We start from the raw sequence: 23,473 nt of genomic DNA on the forward strand, positions 1-23,473 counted from the left end.
CCCTTTTAGATGAAAAATTAAAGCAGGTTTGGAAGCATAGAAAAATAAGAGCAGTTGTTGAGCTGCCTCCAGCTTAACTAGAGATAATCTTTTACTGGATCTAGTTATCTGAGTCTCTTAGTTTTCCCCTCAGCAGTTTTAATGGTTAAGAGAAACGGATTCCCAAATCCACAGATCATTTTGTTTGATCAAAGCTGCTGCTCGTTTCACCTGTCTCTGGGAAAAGTACTGTGAGTAGTGTAATAGTAAATGTCTTCCTCCTCTTCTGGTTGGATATTTGCTTATAGGGTACACTCGACGTAGGACTAATTGATTCTGTCTGTGCTGCTGACAATCCAGATCGGTAAGTCAGAACCATGCCTGGTGACTTTGTTTCTCCTTTCTCTATCCAAAATCAGATGCTTCATACTTCAGTCTCTATATTCTACTGTTCATTATTGTCTCCCTTTTCACAGTACTAAACACCACATGTTAAAACGTGGAATAGGAATGGTGGTGTTTATTGTGAGGGTTTCACTAACTTCCCTGACACTGCTTCATATATGAACTGTCCAGATACTGAAGTGATCCAAAAGTGGAAGATGAAATATGTCTTTCATTTATACAAGTAATGCTCCTGGAAAACAGCAGCTTGTTTTTGAGTCCTTTAGTAATACAGTAAACACAAAATTTGATTTTAACATTTTTTTGTTCAGCTTCTCATGCAAGAGTGTTGTGTTCAACAGGGATGAGGATTATTTCTTGGAATAAAAACGTTTTATAACATATAAAACAATGCAGTATAGAAAAACAACCATCAGGACATTCTTAGTTCTTGAACAAGCAACAGTGTTTGGGAGGATAAAAAGTAATCTGGGTTCAGGCTATGAGTCTGGTTATAAAGTTACTGGCAGTGAGGTGTTATTTGTGCTGCAGGAGTTCATTCCAGTCTCCTCATTGCACGTGTGTGAAACAGCTGGTGTTAAGTTACTGGTTTGCCCTTGGCCTGCCAAGAGACTGATGCCACAAGTGACTGTGATTATAAGCCCAGGTTTCCTGAACAATACAACACAAATGTCCGGAGCTTTCAAAATTTCAAGTTCGAAAGGCATTTCTCCTAGAAGCGTATTTCACACTGGTTTTTTTTTGTCCTTTTGTTTGTTTTTTGGTTTGGTGGTTTTTGTTGTTGTTTTTGTTTTAGTTGTATGAGTCTAAATCAGTGATGGGAGGTTTTTCAGTTAGGAAATTAATTTGACTAATACAGGCAGTAGATTATTTTTATTTTGACACATACGAACCCATTATTGCAAGTTCAAAAGAGAGAATCTGAGCAGGGAGCCCTTTGAACATGTATGCAGAAGGAATCCCAAGAGCGGGGCTCCTGTTATTTTCCTAAGCTGGGGAGGAGGAGAGGGGAGCCTGGAAGGTTGGCTACTGTTGGTCATAACCACCTGTTTGATAGCTTGACCTACCTTAGTTTATACCTTGGCATTCCCCATTTCCAGTTCTCTTGCTACAGCTCTTCTATAGCTTCTGTCCTGTATGTCACGTTATCCAGCTTTCTGGAGTGTGCTTCCTGTAGCTCAACGTAAAGCTGCCTCCTCTTCACACATTTTAAAACATGGATGAGTTCACATCCCCGCTTGTTTCCTCCTCCACCATTCTACCTGCATAGTGTAGCACTTGAGCACCACCGTGAGTGTGACCAGAACACTGGATTCTGCTCATTCCCTTACCCCTTCCATGGCACTGGTGAGCACTCGCTGGAGGTAACTTAGACAACTTCCAAGATGACTTACACCCTTCTCATGTTACTTGATTTACTGTAACCTCCCTTCACACAGTTTTCAAATTTTTCCTCCTAATGATTTTATTTACTTGGGTTTTTTTTAACCCTGTGATACATTTAGCTTTTACATGGCACACACTGATTTTGGAGAATGGTGTCGTATTTGGGTGAAGCTCTCTATCCCCGTAAACAATTTTTGATTGGTTCTGATTTCTACCTAGTTACCTTATTGCAAGAACTGTAAAAGGAATCCTGTGAGCTTCTCATGCATGGGATGGCCCAGACTGCATCACTCCCTTTTTCCACATCTGATGCAGTTCTTAAAAACTGTGTGCATTCCACGATGAAACAATTAATGGTTAAGGGTTAAACCGAGTGTTTGTAACCTGGAAAACCTGCCTGTCTAATCCAGAGAGCCATCAGCACAGTTTGCTTGGGCCCGTTCTTCATGCTTCAGTGAATCCTGGTGTAGGAATGGGTAAAAGCCAGACTCTCATTAAAAATAGATTGTACTCTCTGCGAGTTGGGTTGCACTGCATTAAAAATAAAAGAAACTGTGTTCACGTGATGCTTCACTATAGACCTTTGTAAATTGTAGCTGGTTTTAACTAATGTAGCTACTGAAGCAGACACCCTAAATAGATCTGACCCCGAAACAGAGCTCTGATTTACACCCAAAACTAATTAAAGAGTGGAGGTTTTTCTCACCATAGTTTTATTTTGAGACAGGACAAGTTGTAGTTTAATGTAAACTTTCCCACCATTCAGAGCCCCGGCATTTTGGTGTGAATCCAGCATAACTGAGTCTTTTTGAATGCTTAACTTTTTTTAGCTTTAGTGGTGTTGAAATAAATGCTTTAGATGTGGACAGTATTTGTCTGAATAGAAAATACAAACAATGGACAGTGTTTATGGTTATGGCAAGTGAGGTGAACAGCATGTATGTTGATTGGCTTTTTCAATCTTCATTTATCTTCATAGACCAAATTCATTTGTGATCATCACTGCTAATCGTGTTCTTCACTGTAATGCTGACACTCCTGAGGAGATGCATCACTGGATAACCCTGCTGCAAAGGTCCAAAGGGGACACTAGAGTGGAGGGACAAGAATTCATTGTGAGGGGTAAGAACTGAGTGGGGCACTAATGAAGTAATTAGCATCCATTAAGCTTCCAAGAGATCGTTCCCACAATGCAGTCTGGGTAATGTGCTGGCATTGCATGGCGGTGTTGGAGCCTCATCTTTTTACAGTTCAGTTTACTCACACATTAATACAGCTGTAATTATACTCCTGCTATGCCATATAAGAAAACACTGTCATGATGAAAAAAGCTTTTTTTTTAAGTTGACAAAACATTTTTTCCAGGTAAACACAAAAGTCGAAAAGTTTTCATATTAGTTTGATTTTATCGTCATCATTTCATTGTTTGAGAATTTTCCTCCAAGTTTTTTAATACATGGGCTAAACAATTCACATCACTTTTTTGTTGTTGAAAGTACACAACTAACTTTGAACAACCTAATTTTGTCCAACTCTGTTTAAAAAAAAAGAAGTGTGATTCAAATTGTGTCTTTAACAGGATGGCTACACAAGGAAGTAAAGAACAACCCCAAGATGTCTTCATTGAAACTAAAGAAGCGTTGGTTTGTTTTGACGCACAATTCTTTGGACTACTACAAGAGCTCAGAGAAAAATGCTTTGAAATTGGGTACGCTGGTCCTGAACAGCCTCTGCTCAGTGGTCCCACCTGATGAAAAAATCTTCAAAGAGACAGGTAGTTTTTTGCCCTTGTTCAAATGTGCTTTCCAAATGCCTTCTGTCCTGCTAATACAATAAACAGCGCATAACAGTATTTTAAATGGATTATTATGGTTGCATTTGGTGAACAAATTGAGCTGTGAAGTCACTGAGGCGTTTTACAGGTGATTACTGGGCAAAAAAACAGAGGTAACAGTGTATACAGGACTGCATCTTGTTCTCACCAACATTCAAATTGTTGTAGGCTCACACTGCTGCTAAGTTGGTGTGAATACTTATGCTTACACATCAAAGACCTGGAGAAAGACATAAGGGTAGCACTCTCATCATACATTATTTTATGTGCTGAGGAGCTATGAGGACTGACATTGGTGGAGCTGGAGTAAGAGTCCAGCTTTTGCTAACCTACAGACTACATCCGAGTCAGTTCCCTCTGCATTTTCAAAACTGGTTTTCAACTGGGAAGTAGCTGTTTGCAAATGAGAAGCATAAGTGGACAGCCCTATATAATCTCATTGGGGTCACTGACATTTCAAAGAGCTTTTCACTGGTGAGAGATGGAACAGGTTTTATTTAATAGAATCTGTTTCATAAAAAGCCTATACAATGATGCAGGGAGAGATTTTGAACTGAAATGTTCTTCCTGCCGTAGCTGCCACTTCACTGGTTTGAAGGTAATGACTTTTTACAGAAGAGGCAGTGGTAGTTTATGCTCTATACCTGCTTGTACGTGTGCTACAGGCAATGAACAACAGAGCAAGACTCAGAACTTCATGTTACAGCCAGAGCTGGACAAGTAGGGCCCACAAGTAGCTAGCAGAATTCCATAGTGTTGTCTTATGGCCACTTTTACTAAAATTACCTGATAAAATGGGGTGTTGTGTGAGGGTGATTGTACTCTGAGATTACTCTTAGGCTCTTTTAAAGGAGAGAATCTCCTCTTGTACCATAGTATTATTATTATCATTATTATGATACTTAATTACTCGTACAACTTCTTAGATCCTGAAAACCTGCCAGCATGATCCAGAGCGCAGCACTCGGGGTCTCATGGGACTACAGCTGTTTTCAGATAGAAGTTGAGGTATTCTTATCAATGCATCTTCTGTGATTAATAGTTTTTACTGTTGTGCTAGGTTATTGGAATGTAACTGTGTACGGACGCAAACATTGTTACCGTCTCTATACAAAATTGCTTAATGAGGCAACCCGCTGGTCAAGTGCCATCCAGAATGTGATTGACACAAAAGCACCAATTGATACTCCAACACAGCAGCTTATTCAGGATATTAAGGTAGGCACAAACAGGAGGACGTGGGATGGGAAAGAATAATTGTTTAAATATTTTTTTGTTGGCTTTGCCATATTGGGTGATAAAGCAGAAAATTAAGTTTTAATGACACAGTGGCATAGACTGAAATTGTGGAACCTGAGTGTATTCACTGGCCTGATAAAGGAATTTCTAATCTAAACAGTAAAAGAGCGAAGTGTGAAGTGCAGCTGAGAAGGTAAGAGGGATAACTTTTTTCCGTGAAAGCAGTACAAAGTTTTACTGGTTTGTGTAACTCCACAGACATTGCTATGTGTCGAGGGTTAAGATTGCGGGGTGACAATAAAACTCTGGCAGATGTATTGTTAACCCCCTCTCCCCCCCCACTTCCCCCTTTTTGCCCCTCCCTCTCCCCCCTTCCCACTCAGGACAGGTGATTGGGAGGGAAAGGAGGACAGAGAGAAGAGAGTTGGAAAAATTAACAATGTTTTACTAATGCTACTAATAAAAGTAGAGAAAATAATACAAAATATACAAAACCAATGTTGAAAGTCTCAGCAACTGCAGAGCCGGCAACCAAAGTCCTGGATTGGACTCTGCAGCCAACCGGAGCTGGATTCAGTCTCTCACTAGGCCTCAGTTCGCAGGGACGACTAGCAAGGTCCTCTCCTAAGGTCAGCCGTAAGCAGAAGGGAAAAGGGAAAAGCACACAAGATCCTCGTGATCTCCCACTTTTATATGAAATATTCACGTGAATGGAATGTTATACACAGTTGGTCAGTTTCTTGGTCACTTGTTTCTCGTCGCCCCTCTCGCGAGATGTCCATCTGTGCTTATCAATAAGTTTGCATTCCATTGCTATGTTTACCAAAACGTGTGTCTGGTTCTCCAGGAAAATGCAGTTAATATGAAGGCTTTAGCTGACAGGCAAATTCACTGAAAGAGAAACTTGTTTTTAACAAAACCAGGACACTATGTCAGGCAGTAGAGCGCAGTGTGCAGGTTCATGAGTGAGCAGACCTGTCTGGCTGTGTCCTCAGTGAGCGGCACACGAGGATGTGGACTAGACAGCTCTGGTGATTTTTCTCATTATGCTTCATTTCTTATTCTGTGATAACACAGGCTCAACAGCTCATATTTCTGCATGATAAGAAGCATATTAATGCTTAATGCTTTATGGTCCTGTTGAAGACATGGCATGAATGTATTTCTGGAGATATTGCTAAACTGCTTTTAGGAGAGAAGATAACAATTCTTGGAGGAGACAAAAAAAACCCTATCAAGTCCTAAATTCCAAGACTATGAAGGCTGTTTTTCAGAGCAGTGGACGTGAGGAAGCTCAGGACTGATAGAAGACAGTGATCACACATTTGTCAAACATGGCCTAAGGAAAGACAGTCTTTAGATGTCAGAGTAGGTGCATCAGGTTTACAGCAGCAGTTTTTCTGGACTATTTTGTTATGGTAGCTCCTGTAGGTCCTAACTGAAAAGACCAAGTAGTCACGCTGGAGAAATATTTTTAAATAAAACTTGAATACAAATGTCTTGATTCCAGTTATGAAATGCCGGAGTAAAAGCAATTGTAAAATGAAAAGACACTTCAAAAAATTTCATGAAACTTCATTTTTGTCTCCTGCAGCTCTTCTGTGGTTTGTTTTTTACTGCACAGGTAACATAAGCTTATGCAAGGCCTGAGATTAGCAGATACTGAGCATTCATAGGCCGCAGAGTGCCATGGCAGCCACAGTACCCACAGCTGGATTTAGCACCAAATAGTAACACTGAGGAGTGACTTTTTCACAGCCAACTGAAAGGCACAAAGCCTTGCAGCATTGTTAACGCTGGACCTCAAATCCTGCTTTTTTTCTTACCCCAATAGGAAAACTGCCTGAATGCTGATGTGGTTGAACAGATTTATAAGAGAAACCCTATTCTCCGTTACACCCATCATCCCTTGCACTCGCCATTACTGCCTCTGCCATATGGGGACATCAATCTAAACCGTAAGTTTTTCAATCATAGAAGCACTTTTCTGTATGAAAGACTAAACCAGAGGCTGAAAGTTTTTAGTTAATGGGCTATAGTGAAGTAATGGTAGGCAAAATATATATTTTTAATACAAATAGACGTTTCCCTGTTATCTTCTGGGTGACAGAAGACAGCAGTTTGTGCAGCATAGAGCCATGGGCTCATGGTGCTGCTCCTGCACGTCTTCCAGAAGGGAAGGTTGGTAGTGCTGCTGTAATACAAGTTTGTTGCCCTCACCAATGCAGCTGAGACGACTGAGTTTGAAAAACCTTGCACTGAAATAGGCAACTAAACCAAATCCATTTGTCTCCTTGAATCTTATTCTCCTTCTCAAATTATTGTTAATTCCATGAGTGGAGCTGCAGAAGCCACAACTTCCAATTAACAATAAGTCTAAGTTTCATCAGTTGTGGTGGGAGGATTATTTATGGGAGACAACATTTAAGTGGACGTGGTTTTAAAGTCATGGTTCATTTACTCCTGAAACAGGTGTAATCGTGTATTTTAATATCCTTGGCTCAATCACTAACTTAGAAATCCATTTTGAGTGAATGGTTCAGAGCTATTGATGGTTGTGAATTTGGTGTCCTTAAAAGGATTTGCTTATCTTATTTTGCAACTGCATATGAAACAGAGTATGACTTGGATCAGAAGTTTCATCCTTGGGAGGAGGGTGAGAGGTCAGTTGATTAAAATCTAAGGTATTTCAGGTAAGACTTCTTGATAACTCAAGCGGTGTCCTTCTGCTCAAGTGACAAGGAACCTTTCCTAGGAGAACCTAGGAGAAACCTTTCCCTTCTCCATCCTCCTCTAATTTAGTAGCATTGTTTGAGTTTAATTGAAATGCGACTGCTGTAGACAAAAGTGATGCCATGTATTTTTGCCACTTTCCATAAATGCAGTCGTGCTTTATCTCACTTTTGTTCTGATTAGATTTTCACTTTCTTGTGACAGCAAAAAAGTCATAGACACTTCAGCAGTGTGGATTCTCCATCAACAAAACCCTTGATCAAGGAAGATACACATTTTAGGTTATGTTGTCAGAAAATGTCAAAATGGCATTTCAATAATTTCAGATCAAATCTCAATAGCAAAATAGCTCATGAAATGAATTTGCATCACACATTTGAAATTGAAAAGCTCCATTCTAATATCCTGTCTGATAAGGGTCACCAAATAGCATTAAGCAATTCCTGTGTTAAGCCTGAGTGCTTTCTCTTCTATATCTCAGTCTAAGCACCTTTCTCCCTATTCTTCTTTTGTAGTGCTGAAAGACAAAGGCTACACAACTCTGCAGGATGAAGCCATCAAGATATTTAATTCTTTGCAGCAGCTGGAGTCTATGTCTGATCCTATCCCTATAATCCAAGGTATCCTCCAAACAGGCCATGATTTGAGACCTCTTCGAGATGAGCTCTACTGTCAGCTCATCAAGCAGACCAACAAAGTGCCAAACCCTGGGAGCGTGGGCAACCTGTATAGTTGGCAAATCCTCACCTGCATGAGTTGCACATTTCTGCCGAGTCGCGGCATCCTCAAATATCTCAAGTTCCATCTTAAAAGGTAAAAAGCTTTGAACTACTGGAGTGAGGAAAGAAGTGTCTTCACTCACTGTTTTCTTCCCCACAACTTCTAACAGTGTTTAAAACATCTTGAAGTGAGACTTGAAGATGTGTTCACTTTGTGAACTGGTTATGCCAAAAAATGAATCTTAAAATACGTTGTAAGAAAAGCACAAATGGGTTGATGTAGGTGGAATTACTCTCATTCAAAGAATCAAGCAAAATGCCACTAAACTGAATGCATAATTTGTTAACACTGACGAAAGGGGGGGGCTTTCTGTAATTGTATAAAGTTGCTTAAATGATTTGCAGCCAGTACCCTCAGGTCCCGTTCTCAGCTGTGCAACCTTAGTTTTGTGAGGTATGCATCACACACATAAAAGAACATTAGAATGTTTAGAGATTTATTTGAGGTCTCTTTGCAATGTCTCTTTGCAGATCTAATTTTAATACATTAGTGACCATTAAAAAAATAAATAATTTTTGACATTTCAGCACTAACCAGAATGTAGAGTTCGTTTTGGTGATGCAGCAGAAGAATGCAGATTGTTTCATTAGGAAAGTTAGTCCACTAACAACAAACTGTTTTCAGTAATTTAAAAGTCATGTCTGTGTTTGTGCTAGAGTATGGACTTGGTAAATATTGCTAAATATTCGTAAAACGCTTCTATTGAAGATACACCTTTCAACCAAAGTAAGATTAGTGAAAAACATCTGTCACTTTATGTAAGTGTTAAAATGAAAAAATCCAACTTTGACTCACTTTCTCAGTTTAACTCAGTTCATAAACTGGTGTTCCAGTTAAAAAAATCACAGCTGATAAAACATTTGTTGGTTGGTTTCAATATAACAGATACATAGTCATCTTAACAAGATTGCTGTAATCCTGCAGTAATCTTTTTATGCCTTGTAAATCAAAAATCACTGTACTTTTTCACTTAAACCTTAATAGCGCTAAGAAGCTGGTGTTTTATCACTGGAAATATTATAGAAATATTCTGCTGAGAGCTACCTGAATTCAACAGTTTTCAATAATTAAGAATTGCATTTGTTAAAGTCATTAGTGAATACTCGCAATAACCAACTGCTAAACAGTAAGGTCTAGAGAGAAGTTAAGAAAAACAGGAAAAGAAATCACACCATCACAAAACTGAGCTGCCAAAATACATTTTATTGCTTTTTTCTCTAGTACCGTAGTGCAGTATTGTCTTCATTCAACAACTGTTAGTGACAAAAAGGGGAGTTGATTACAAGATTTTTATAGTTGTCTTAGTATCAAATGTGAGTCATTACAAGGTTCCTGTGGTTAATGCTATAAAGGTAGCTCAGTTTTTTTCTTTGCATTAGGTTTGTAAAACAAAGTGATCAATGTATATAAGTTACCCCACAGTAAATCACAAGTTAGAACACCTTCCTTGACAGTGAAGTTGAACCTTTGAGTGTGTCAATTAAGTAGTGTACTGGATACATTCTCAAATAAATAAACTTTCTGTTTCACAGACTGGCAGCTTAAAGTAATAATATTTCTCTCACAGGGTCCGTGACCAGTTTCCAGGAACTGAAATGGAAAAATACGCACTATTTACTTATGAATCTCTGAAGAAAACCAAATGCAGAGAGTTTGTGCCATCGCGGGATGAAATAGAAGCTCTGATTGGCAGGCAGGAAATGACGTCCACAGTTTATTGCCATGGCGGGGGCTCCTGTAAGATTACCATCAACTCGCACACTACAGCTGGAGAGGTGAGAGTGCAGAGAATTACTCAACTATAGTTCCCTCTTACAGGAAAAATTAGAGAAGAGAGTAAGCGATTCAGCAGAGGCATCATTGGAACAACTTCAGTAGATATTGGTGTCTGTGAGAGCCAGGTTGCTTCCTAAAGCTGAAAGACTCTTGCTGAGTTGGTGAAATACAGGGGTTATATCCAGCCAGGTGATTGTATACACATATTCTGAAATAATCACCATTATTTACTATAAAATTAAAGTGGAATTTGACAACAATACTGCTGATGAAAACATGTTAGCAACATTTTTAGCCTGGCGTAAAACCTAGCTCTGAATTTTCTTCTAATTATTTGTCTTACACTATGGTGCTGCTTTTCCATGCTATCATTTTTTCATGTGCTGTTTCTCATTAGGTGGTTGAAAAGTTAATTCGTGGCTTGGCCATGGAGGATAGCAGAAATATGTTTGCTTTGTTTGAGTACAATGGAACTACTGATAAAGCGATTGAAAGCAGGACCATTGTGGCTGATGTCTTGGCAAAGTTTGAAAAGTGAGTGTGCCTTTCCTTCTCTCTCACCACTTTAATAAGTAGCAATTAAATAAATTTCCAATGTCAATAATGCTGAATTTTCTCTTTCTCTTGCTTGTTTGTTATGACGCAGCTGAATTACACACATGGCCGTTTCTGGAACAAAAGCATCTTTATTTTTCCTTCTTAAAGGAATTAATGAGCCACCTATTCACCTGTGTTTGGTTTTTCTCTGTCTTGATCCCAGTAGAATAATATTTGTCATCTCTATTTCCACATTTTCTTTTCCACTACTAATTTTTTTTTTCCACCACTACTAGTATTGTGGCTGTCCAAGTATTAGGAGAACTGAACTTCAGGCAGTCATTGCCATTCTGACCACTTGTTGCCCAGCTTCACATAGAACTCACCACAGTACAGCTCGAAACATTTTTCTTGCCAGTAAAACTGAAACCATACGTAGCACTGTAGTAAGAAAATGTGGTACAAGCCGAAATATCTGTTTGTCCTTGTGTTACATGCATGGCAATCAACCTCCTTTACCCACATAATAATGAGGGGAAAAAGGAATGTCTGAAGTGTTGTGCAATTAAGCTCCTGTCAACACCACCAGACTGACAGCAGGTGTAGCAATGCAAAATTCAGCTGATGCCTTGCTTAGATTCTTCAGGTGTCAATTTAGAAAGGCGTTTGATTTCACAGATCTGATCTCTCTCTGTTTTTCCACACACCTGTACAGGCTTGCTGCCACTGCTGGGGACATGCACTGGAAGTTCTACTTCAAGCTCTACTGCTTCCTGGACACAGAAAACGTCCCAAAAGATAGCGTGGAATTTGCCTTTATGTTTGAGCAGGTAAAGGACAAAGTTCCATTTTTAAGCACTTTTAGAGAAGGAAAAAAGAAAGAGATCTAGGTAGAGCAGAGTTTCTATTATGCTTCTGTTTAAATGTACTACTACTCAAGCATCAAGTGCAAGGAAAGCAATTCAGTGGTCAAAATAGGCTTATCCTGATAAAAGTGAAGCATGTATGATTTAGCTGGTGTTATGACTTTTCCTCTGCATTACTTGCGAATTGCTTTGTGTGTAGTGGTAAAAAAAAGGGGAACTAACTGCATAAAAAAAAAGAAAAGGATAATACTTGCTTTTAATTTTGCTCTTACAAAACCATTTTCTTAATAAAGTGTAAGAAATAAAGTGAAAAATGTGTAATTGGCAAGCAAATTAATTGTTAGAGACCTATGTTGGCAACTGTTCAGAACTAATAGAACAATAGTGTTTTCTCTTTTCAAAAAGTGATTGGTATTTCATAGGCATTGAAGTAAAACAAATCAGGCCAGTCTCAGCAGTAACTATAAGAGAGTTATGATGAGCATAAATCCACAATGAATGTGCTGAGCTTAGAATGAATCCATATTGCAAAACATAAGGGAATTTGATTTACAATGAAAATTAAATGTATCTGCAGTTGGATTTCTATTACATGAGGTTCTGAACTTGCTCAGAAACTCTCACTGATGGCATTTATTATTGTTGACTGACCTTCTCCTTTTCTACTATATTGTAAATGGCTAAAAATTCTTCCAGTGGACAGCTTCTTTCAAGCAGGTACTAGACAGATAAAGATTTCTGTGTAAGGCTATTTGCAATGCCAAGACACTGACTTTCTCTTGGTAAACAAGCCTGATGTGATCAAGATGTGATATATTTCAATTTTCATATGTATGAAGCCTTTTTCCCCTTTCAGAGGATCAGAAACATCTTCACTGTAATAGAGTATTTCTTCCTTGCTCTCAGTTTAGGTTCTAAGGCACTATATTACATTATGAGTCTACAAAAACTCTCCTTCCAGAGCCTACTATTGTAGCTCAATCCAGAAGTGCTTATTGTTGGCTGAAGGATCTGGGCAATAGATTGCCTTGGTTGGGCTTAGAAATGCTGCCATTCTGACTGTACTTGTAGAGGAGTCAGCCAGTTAATGTCTGTTTTAGGTTGAAGTTCAAACAGTAAGAAAAAAATCCATGAGAGCTCTGCATCAGATATTTTACATTACATTATTGGTTTTAAAGGCAGGTTTAGGTAGTTTTCTGTAGGAACAACTAAAACAGGGACATTGGCTAAAGCAGATTGTTTTCATGCAGCGTTCTGTGCTGACATTGTTTAACCAAATATTTTATGTCTTACCAAGACAAATAGTATTTCAGTTATAAAGCAGGGCACATTCAATCCCTTTGATTAATATTACAGGAATACATTAAAGAGGTGATTCATTGCATTCTAACATCAATTTTGTTCTTTTTTTCTAATCGTCTGCTTTTGATGTCAGTCATCAACTTCTTTTGGCCTATTAAGAATGTTCACTTCTGTCATCAGTTTTACTTCTGTAACCTCCGTTACTTTAAAGCCCAAATCCTTTAATTCATAAGGCACTGAAAAAAAAATCTTTTTGTTCTTCTTTCTCATTAAAATACTGTACTTCCATTTCCACAATACAGCGCTTACTTCTGCATGTGTACAATCCCAGGCAAACCATCTTGCATGTTTAAAGGCACATTTTGTTTCCGTCTTAAGTGTATACCTAAATGAACCAGCTCTTTCTTGGATGTGAACTGTCTCTGTGTGTTTACTGAACTGTTTGCAATTCCTGCATCTCCAGACATGAGGCCTGTTTGTTTCCTGTACTAGTGTCATCTGAAAAAAAGAAAAAACTCCTAGCTGCTGGGTGTGGAAAGAGCAGGATTTTGAAGTGTTGTCTTGGTCCAGAATCTCATCCCTGATGCCGTAGAACACCATAGCATATATATGTTTTACTAACCTTATCTGGGACCCATTGTAGACTTACTGGTTTCCCTCTGAGGTTTATTACAAAGCTGTCCTAGGGCTTTGCTTGTTTGTCTGGGAATGTCAGTTTTCACAGCCGGGTTATTGATAGCAGTAGGCAAAATGGATATCCATTTCTTCCTAATGCTGTTAAACATAGATGGCTTCCTCCCAGTCAGGTAAGAGGTCGCTAAGAGCTGTACTAGTAACAGGAATTCCCATTTAGCAAGTTCCTCAATTGCCTTGCTGTTCTTCGGGTAAACTATGTCCTACCCAGTTTAACAAATTTGCCAAGATATTAAATCACATTTGAATTATTTAATGGGTCATTTATTTCAGATCCTGAGTTTGCCTGGCAACAAGTCTACTTCCCCTTTTTGTCTTAGTCTTTTCAAAGACGGGGTTAAAGACTGGCACATGAAAGTTACCCTTTTCCTCCCAATAGGCTCACGAAGCAGTGATTCGAGGACATTATCCTGCTCCTGAAGAAACCCTCCAGGTCCTTGCAGCTTTGCGCCTTCAGTACCTTCAGGGAGATTACACTCTGCATACCACTGTGCCAGAAATGGAAGAGGTCTATCCCTTGCAAAAGCTCAAGTCTCGGATTACACAGTCCACCAAAACATTTACTGCAGCAGAGAAGGCTGAGAAGAAACGCACCAGCTTTCTTGAAGGAACATTGCGACGAAGTTTTCGCAGTGGCTCTGTCAGCAAACAGAAGGTTGAGGAGGATCAGATGTTAGACATGTGGGTCAAAGAGGAAATCTCAGCTTCCAGGACTAGTATTATTGACAAATGGAAAAAACTCCAGAGGATGAACCAGGAACAGGCTATGGCAAAGTATATGGCTTTGATTAAGGAATGGCCTGGCTATGGCTCAACACTCTTTGACGTAGAGGTAAGACCTCCTGAACACTTGGACTACAGTTTAGACTGTATAGATGATGCTTTCAGTACAGAGCAGTGAAACCATAAATACGGTATCACAATGCTCAGACAGTTGATATAATAAAATGTTAGATATTAAAAGCATTCTCCCATTAGCAGGCACTGTAGCCATTTATATCCACCAGTTAACCATAAAATCAAGAGAGATGGAATGCTATCCTAATAGGTTGCAAACAAGTTTAAGAAGTGTAAAGGCTACGTTCAAACAGGGACAAGCAATATGCACTTCTTACAAAATGGTTACAGACAAGAACCTCAACAGTAAGTGTTCTGTGGCTGCCGCTGTTCCCTTAGCTGTTAATCCACATTTTTTCCTCTAGTGTAAAGAAGGGGGATTCCCACAAGAGTTGTGGCTTGGAGTCAGCGCTGATGCGGTTTCTGTCTACAAGCGTGGGGAAGGAAGGCCTTTGGAGGTGTTTCAGTATGAACATATCTTGTCATTTGGTGCACCGCTTGCCAACACCTACAAGATCGTGGTGGATGAGAGAGAACTGCTTTTTGAAACTAGTGAGGTAAGAGCAAGGAATTTTGTTATCGTGGTCTTCCCATTCTGATAGCCAGACTACTTAGTAATTTAAGTAATTGCTGCAATTGTTACCGATTTATTCAAGATCCCTGGAAAGCTAAAGGGAAGACATAGTGAGATAGATAAAAGTGCTGAGTATTTTTATTTTTTAACCACAAAAGAGTTTTGTTGAAAGCTCGACAGTTTTATATTGTTAGCGTCTAAATAAATTCATTCACATACTGTTACCTTACTAAGAACTTTGCTCTTTATACTCTCTTGGCAGGTGGTTGACATTGCGAAGCTGATGAAAGCTTACATCAGCATGATCGTGAAAAAACGCTATAGCACCTCTCGATCAGTGAGTAGTCATGGAAGTCAGGGCAGCTCCAGGTGAAAACAAAACCAGTTCTGCTGTGCTCTAAATAGAACATACCGCTGCTTGGCCTCCAAATGACCTGATGATACTGATCACGTCTGTTGACAAGCTAACAAAGAACCAGAGTTTCCACGGAAAATATCTTCAAACATTGTTTTATAAAGACCACAGGGTGGGGAGGGGAAAATCAACTGAAGTAGTCACATACTAGAACTGCTGGCTCGTTCAAAGCTTTCCAAAGCATTATTATCTTCAGTTGATGTAACACATGCCTTAAGACTTGATCCACTGCAATACAAGCAGTAATAAGTGCCTTACAATATTAAATTCAACTTGTATTGACCTAAAATTGCTGATAAAAGTCAAGAGGATTTTTTGTTGTCCATCCAGAACACTGAAAACGAAGGTAAATTCATCCATTCTGCACCAGTCTACTGGCCTATATACATGTGGGAAGGGGGAGGGAAGAAGAGCAAAGTATATTTTTTTGGAGAGCTGCTGGCAGCTTTCCTTATGGACGCCAACATTTTGTTTCCCCTTGCTTCCATGGATGTGCACCTTGTGCATGCATATTTGAGCTGTCAGTAAAATTTGACTGATTTTATTCTGTATTTCACAAGTCTTTTGAAGCAAAGGGAATAAGTATGTGCAATGGTGTAAACAGTCTTTCTGTACATTTTAATAGTTCAGAGTTATAGTTGTTACAATTGTATGGTTCCTTTATAAGCCGTTTTATTAACAAGAAAATTCCAAAATTTTCATACATTGATTTTACTATTGCAAATATGTATTACCATATGAGTAGCAGAAGTCTGCATTCTGTATCTGCTGTATTATAAAGAGAGATGTAGCTGAGAATATTTATAGACTACCCTGATATGGAAATACAATTATCAGTTCAGTACTCTATCATGTCCACTTGAGTTTTTAATATTAATTTTTCTTTTAAGGACATCACTCTTTTATAATTCTGGCTGGACTCTCCAACCCAGACTGACTGCCAAAGGTCAGAGCCCTTCAGAGTTGACTAAAGAAAGCAAAGTTGTACAGTGCAACTGCTTTAGTGTAGAGTTCTCTGTTTTGCGAGGTTGCCTGATGAAGGTTCTTGATGCTACCCTGTAAATAAATGGGGCAATATCAGCTAATAATAAGCTGATTTTTGGACTTTTATTTTTGTACAGAAATACTGTAATATAAGGCAAAACTTTGATCAAAGGTATCTTTTTGTCCACAGAAAAAAAAAAAAAAAAAAGAAACCTGGAAAACCTTACTGTTATTAAAAACCTCAGCCTCTAAGGAATCATGCCTACTTGCTTAAAACAAAAAGTCCAGCAATAAAGGAAATATATGTGATGTGCTCTGCTTCTGTTTCATACCGAGTTGGACTTGCAGCAAAGCCCTCATTTCATCTGCCTTCTCAGGAGCCAAGCTAGGAACACAGCGTAGACTATATATATGCCTTTGCTTGGAAAGGCACACGTGCTTTGTGTTGTAATGGAGCAGGTTTCCCTCTTGTGATCACAACTACCTCCTTGATCATGTGATATGTCTCAGTTACTCCAACTGGGCAAAGGGGAAGGACTGCTGAGCACTTCCACTCCACAGGGAATGTGCAAGTAAAGCTTTTGCTATTTGTGTGGCCCTGATGTAAGATGGCTTGTTTTCAGTAGCCAGCCCCAGCATAGTAGTGCAGCACGCGCTGCCCTCGTAAGTGTGCATGGCCTTCCTGGACTGCAAGGCTTGCTATGAGAAATCCTCCAACTGGCAGATGCTTTTAGTCCCTCCCTCTGTGATACTGCTCCTCAGTCCCTAAATACTTGCTAAATTACACTACTGATTTCATGGCCCCACCTTCCCAGCAAAGGCGAATTTATCTAAGGAAGACAAGAAAAATGAGAAAGCTGTAACTCCAGTGGGTATAGCTGCATACACAGAGAGTATCTGAGACTGTAAAATTTCTGACTTTTTCCATATGCAAGCTTTTCAGAAAGAACTTAGCTTTTGCTCTTAGCAAGGCATCCTTGAAATGACACATTTATACATCAGCCAGTGCAGCAGGAAGCTTCAGTTTTATCTATGTGCTGTTTGTAAATGTGCTCAGAGAAGTCATGGTTCAGTGCCAGTGATAGGTTAATGGGTTGGACTCTTATGATCTTCAGGGTCTTTTCCAACCAAAATGATTCTGTGAATCCCTGACACATTATCATCATTAATTGGTCGAAAAAACAGCAATATAAGAGGTGACAATCTTGTTCAGAGTCACACTCTTGAGAAGCTGATGCCACTTCTCCAGTCGCAATTCATTTACCTCCTGACTGACTTCTGGACGCTGTCCACCACTAGGAGGGATGTTTGCTCTTAGTCAATACACAGAGGCACCTGTCACTACATCTAAGAGCTTCTCTTCATTCATGCCACTTCCATCAGCCTGCCATGCAAGTCTTCAGTTATTGCTGTTGAGGTAAATAAAAGCTTTCATAACTGTTGATACAAGAAAGAATGCACAGTTTAAATAAATACTGCACAGTAGATACACAGGGTTTGGAAGTGAGAAGAATGTTCCTTAAAGTATAAAATATTTAAAAATTCTTGCAAATTATTTTGCTTCTGTCAAATCTTATTCCAAGAATACATGAAATTTCTTGCTAGAGCCAGAAATTCTCTCTTGCCTATGATCTCTTCTGTTATAGTAGCAGTTGAGTGTATCTGAAAAGAGGAGGGGAACTTTTCTCACAAATCAGAATACATTTTTACTTTTATTCTTGTTTTGAAATAAAGGTTTGTGTCTTCGAAAGAACAAATACTGTAGAACCTTACCACTACTTAAAATGCAAGAGTAGATCTGTACTTCTGGACAGGCCACAGTATCGCAACTGCTACACTCTCTAGGTTGAATGCATCAGAAATCACAAAGAACTGAGTATTAAAAGTTGAAAGGTTCTAGGAGAAACACCGTTCCTTGCCCAGTCCCTCTAGGGCAAAGGGGAGTTTTACTGTACGTGTTGTGGTCTTCGGGATTTGAAACTCTTACATATTTTCTGAAAGAATGAAGAAGCAGCCATTCTGGCTCTGTTGCCCATGAACTGCCACTTGGACTCTGCTGGCATGGCCCTGGTGGTCGCGGAGTCACCCAGTGCCCATCCTGCCCTTAAGACCTGCCCAGCTGCAGAGACCCGCCACCCCCAGGCAGTGACACCAACCCTGATGAAAACCTTCTGGGAGCACATGGCAGGTTCCCACACCCTCTGGCTGCACCCAGTTGAATACAGTCACAGCCAGGAAAGCCCTGGGACCACAGCAGCCAGATGTGCTGCAAGGGCCCAGGCTGGGCAGAAACTACGCTATCTAGCCTAAGAACAGAGCAGCAGCTGCAGCAGAAATACAATTGTATTATCATCATCTTAACATACCTTAAAGCTGGCCGTGCCTCAGTTCCACCTATGACCTCAGGCTTTAGTCTAGCACTTTCCCTGTACCTCATAATGCATACACATCCATTTGTCAGGGTGCTAGAATTCTTAATAAACTTAATTACACAAGTTATGCAGAGGAAATTGCTTCACCCAAGAAGTGTTGCATCAGAAACCTAGTTTCAAGGCCTACATTTCTGAGGCATATGGCTATAACAGGTATACACAGGTTTGCATCAGTACAAACACTGAACACATGCACACATGCTGGCATTAAGTCCTTTTAATGGGGCAGAACAGTAGCAGCTTCTTCAGTGCTGACGGATGATTTCTCACATATGGCACATGACTCCAAATTATTTCCAGCTCTGAAGTAAACACAGAGTACCAACCAAATATGACAGCACTGTCCTCAATGTAACTAATTCTGCATGGTGCCCAGCCCTAGAAATCCACTGCATTTCACTCCATCAGAGACAGGAATACAACTACTAGCTGTACTGTGCCACAACTGTACTTAGACACACACAGCAAGGTAGGTGAGACTGTGGGGATGGGCATTTGCAATTGGTTCATCCGACTTTCCATCTACCCTCATTTCTTTTGAACTACTGAGTTGTTAATGCTGGTTAAACTCACATCACAAGCAAACATCTAAGAAATCTTAATATTGAAGGAATCCACTTTGAATTATCTCCCACAACACATCACAACAGACACAAGGCCTCTAGTGGACTACTTCAGAAACTGCACATATTACAACAGTCATGGGAAGCAAGCAGAAGAGGGCAGCAGCAGTCCGAAGAAGTGAACCATATGGAGAGCAGTTCCAGCTATAGTATGATTTTACCTGGCCTTTACCAGAAGACAAGAGAGGAGAAGGGAGAGGGATTCCTCTTGTCATTCTTGCTCTCCACAAGACATGTGATCAGGACAAGCAACAGCTACTCAGGCTGCTTCTCAGGCATGCCAGCAACCCCCCCATTTCTAGCTCTGGGCAACCATAAAGTGAAAAATACATGAAGCATCAGAAGGGCTGGAGAAAAGGGACACCAGCAAAGCAAAGAATGAAACTTCTAAGACCAAAGTTGCAAGTTTTTAACTGAACAGTCACTGCTTTTTACTGATATATTATATACATTGTGTGGAGGCCAGGGTGTGGGGGGAGATGTGCTGCTTGCCTTCATTGACTTGTTTAGAAAACTTCCTGAACTTCTCTGTGGACATTTTTCCAAAATTTCTTGTCTAAAGTTGGTTATTGACTAGACTATTTGTTCTTCTTCCAGCACAGCCTTTTGATTTTAATAATTTTTCCTCTATGTATAATTTTAGCCACTCCTCACTTCTAATACATTGTATAAATATTTGCATCATCTTCCAGCCTTCATTTTGCAAGACTAAAACTTTTTTCTAATAAACTTTTCTCAAAAGCAAGTTCTCCATGCTCCCTAATCAGCATCATAACCTATTTCAGCATCTATTACAGTTCTTTAAAAACAAAGGAGATCGGAATGTTACACTGTACTGAACACCTTACTGTTTCTTTAGAACAACAGTCTAAAACTCTTATCAATTAGAAGCACTTTACCTGTATCTTATAATCTCACTAGTACTGTTCATAGTGACACCACTTTAATTCTGCATGGGAATTCTAGACTGATAAAAGGAGGGGACAAAGGACCCAATTTAATCAACTGACAAGGTATCAACTAGTCCTTTAAATTAGTTCCCAAGCATATGATTTTTCATTCTTTGTTATTACTTTTCTTTCTCTTACTCCTATCCATAAGAGTATCCAGTCCTTCCTTTATGATTATCCTACCTAGTTTTGCTTCATCCACATCAAAACAGTGTTCTTACAATCATGTCGCTAATAAAAACATTTTAAAGGATCTAAAGGATCTCCAACCCATCCCTGGTAACACCATTATTAACTTGAGTGATTTATATTAGTAAGGTCCCTTTTCTAAAACAGACGAACAAAACCTCCCTTTTACCACCTTCCTACACATTTTTGTAAGAATTCCTATATTCTGTGTCTTTAAACAGTGATTTTCAGACTTTTTAGGTAACTTCCTTTTTCCCCCATAAGGGTTTATTTGTTTATTTTTCCTTTGCTGCTAGTCACCCACACACTCATCTCCTAGGCAGCACACTCCTGATATTTACCAACTGACCAACAATAAGATCACAAACGTCTTCTCATTTGTCTGTGTCAGAATTAAAAAACAGTAGATGCCAGAAGGCTTTTTGTTTTGAAACCCCATCTACAAGGTCTGTTTTCCCAGTTATAAGGCAGAATCTTGTGTGTACTCCAGTAAATCCATATAAAGGGGACCATATCATTTTTGCATTCTGAAGGATGTTTCCTTAACTTTTTTCTTACATGCCCCCCTCTGAGAGAGTATTTCCCCCCCCCGCCCCATGTTACCACAGTCAGACCTCTCAGTACAGCGCTCACAATCCAGTTTTCTCTTGGTAGGCATTACCTGAGCCCACTCCTCACTAGGGAGCTTGTCAGTTCACTAAACCCAACATCGCACCAAACTGTCCTCCCCACAGATTGCCATCAGCAATTTCTACCTTTTACCCTCAAGTGAAATGACCTGTTTGCTACTGTCCCTCACTAGAGCACACTGACACATCCCCTGCCTCCTGCAGCCTGAGCTGTACAGACCAGTTTGCAGCACGCCCTGGCAGCAGCTGGGGCTGCAGTTTGGGTACTTACACAGTAAATGTCCTCTCCCCATTCTCAACTGCTTCCAGTTCTGTGTGTCCCACATTTCTTCACACTTTGAGAATCTTGGTCTCGTGAACTACAGGTTTTAAACAAAGCACAGCATCAAACCAACTCTTGATGGATCACCTACACAATCTGTGCTAAAAAGTAAGTTCATAAAGTCAATGAAATAATCAAATGCATCTAATGACTTTCCACAATATTTACGGCATTGTATAGTTTTGCCATTTCTATAGTTTTGTTTGGACTAGATCACTCTCCCTACAAATAAAGCCAAAAGACTCAGATGTGAATTTGCTGATTCCCAGCAATTTTTATTCTTCCTTGCCAATCAATAACAACTGCCATATGAGCTTATCTTTTTCATAAGTTCTAAGCAATTGCTAGATTCAAAAAGGTTGCTGGCCTGTTTGGCCTGCACGCAGGTGGAGATCACCAATGGGTGGAGCTAAGCCTATAAAGTCATTATTGACTCTCTGACACATATATTCAGATAACACTATCTAAGAGATTACAGTAATTAGGTCCAAAATTAGATCCATGAAAATCAATTATTCTTATTGATCTTCACATGGCATGATTAAACAGACAATAACAGCTACGTAGTTTGTTGTCAAACACCTATAAATTGTTCTATAAATATTTTATGAGATTGCTGTACAATACTATTTCTGAGCTAAAAACGCTTGCTTTGTTTCTTAACTGGGTTTGACTATAGCTGTGGAGCCTGTCAACATCCATTTTCTTCTGCAAATTCATTTGTCTTGGGTCCTAGACAGTTACATCAGAGATATGAACCTTTCTAATTTGAAGTTGATCTGTCTTTATCATCCATATAATGCCAGGCTAACAACTCAAAACACAGAAATATATATTGTTACACCAGCTCAATTCTATAAAAAATTCAGAAAAGAACAACACTACATTTGAGAATGGAACATTTACTATTGTTCTCACACACATTAACCATACAGAAAAGAAATATCTGATGTAGAGGTACCAGAGCATTCTGATGATCACGGTTCTGTATTATAGAAAAACTAAAAATGAAGCCTGATTCTGCCACACATTATATCATCATTGAGTTCCACTCTTAAAGCTTTGAGTTTATGGGCATTAAGAAACAGCATAATGTAGCAGTCAGGAAAAAACCCCAAGCACCAACATTTCTGGATAAGAAGCAACATCAGCATTCATATAATTTTGTCGCTCTTGTTACGTTTTTCTATCTTTTACCACCTGATAGTTTTAGCTTACAAGGCCAATTAGGTCCCATGAATTCCAGCTGCCCAACAACAAAACATTTCAGTTTATCAGAAGAGCATTTTGAGAAGTCTGAATTGGGAAACTTAATTTTGTTTAGCATGCCATGCTCCTTAGTGTATTTTTCCCCCTAAACATACATCTTTGCAGGCCTTATGTTAAAAGCACCAAGTTTTAATTTTGTCCTACTGACTAATATTGTCTACCACAACCAAGTATAATTATGTATATGCTAAGCAGCCTCATAACCTCAAGCAACTAAGTATTTCATCTTAAGGTCACTTACAAGCTTTTGCAAGCACAGACCTCTTCTAAGATTTGTTTTATAAATGAACCACAGTTTTGATTTGTAAATTACAAGTTCTCCTGCTTTTCATTCATTATATTGGGAAAGTACCCGGGAAATCTGTTTGAGATTGCACCCTGCTTAGGCATGGCACCGCACAAACACATATGAGGTCATCCCCATCTGTAAAGACTTCAGTCAAACAGAGAAGACAAAGACCAGGTCAGGAAGATACAGGGAGTATTAAGTGTATCAGGAAGGTCCAAGCAGTCTTTTCCCTCTCGTGTGGCAGGACAGTGGGAGCACTGAAGAAGAACACAGATCTCCTCACCCTCAACCAGTGCTCTGTTTTCCAGACTGGTGTAACTTTAGCAGAGGCAGCGTGAGCACTCTCAACAGCATCATCCTACTGGTGACAGGGTATTAGTTTTTTAAAAAATGAGTTCTGCAATAAATTGTTCTTCTTTTTTAGATAAAG

The 23,473-nt window shown here is 39.4% G+C and overlaps 1 protein-coding gene across 1 annotated transcript in view; it reads left to right on the plus strand.

Moving 5' to 3' along the window:
- The window catches only part of MYO10 (myosin X), a 162,180-nt gene extending 145,531 nt beyond the window's left edge, over positions 1–16,649 (plus strand). The window contains exons 30-41 of the mRNA XM_065052621.1: positions 288–343; positions 2,750–2,892; positions 3,350–3,544; positions 4,665–4,822; positions 6,678–6,801; positions 8,092–8,389; positions 9,924–10,131; positions 10,530–10,666; positions 11,385–11,499; positions 13,910–14,362; positions 14,733–14,924; positions 15,204–16,649. Of these exons, the coding sequence (XP_064908693.1) occupies positions 288–343; positions 2,750–2,892; positions 3,350–3,544; positions 4,665–4,822; positions 6,678–6,801; positions 8,092–8,389; positions 9,924–10,131; positions 10,530–10,666; positions 11,385–11,499; positions 13,910–14,362; positions 14,733–14,924; positions 15,204–15,314 (2,190 nt within the window). The 3' untranslated portion in view covers positions 15,315–16,649. The remainder of the gene's footprint in view (positions 1–287; positions 344–2,749; positions 2,893–3,349; positions 3,545–4,664; positions 4,823–6,677; positions 6,802–8,091; positions 8,390–9,923; positions 10,132–10,529; positions 10,667–11,384; positions 11,500–13,909; positions 14,363–14,732; positions 14,925–15,203) is intronic.
- Positions 16,650–23,473: the final 6,824 nt, after the last annotated feature.

Source organism: Columba livia, chromosome 2 (assembly GCF_036013475.1).
Source record: "Columba livia isolate bColLiv1 breed racing homer chromosome 2, bColLiv1.pat.W.v2, whole genome shotgun sequence".
In the NCBI taxonomy this organism is placed as follows: Eukaryota; Metazoa; Chordata; class Aves; order Columbiformes; family Columbidae; genus Columba; species Columba livia.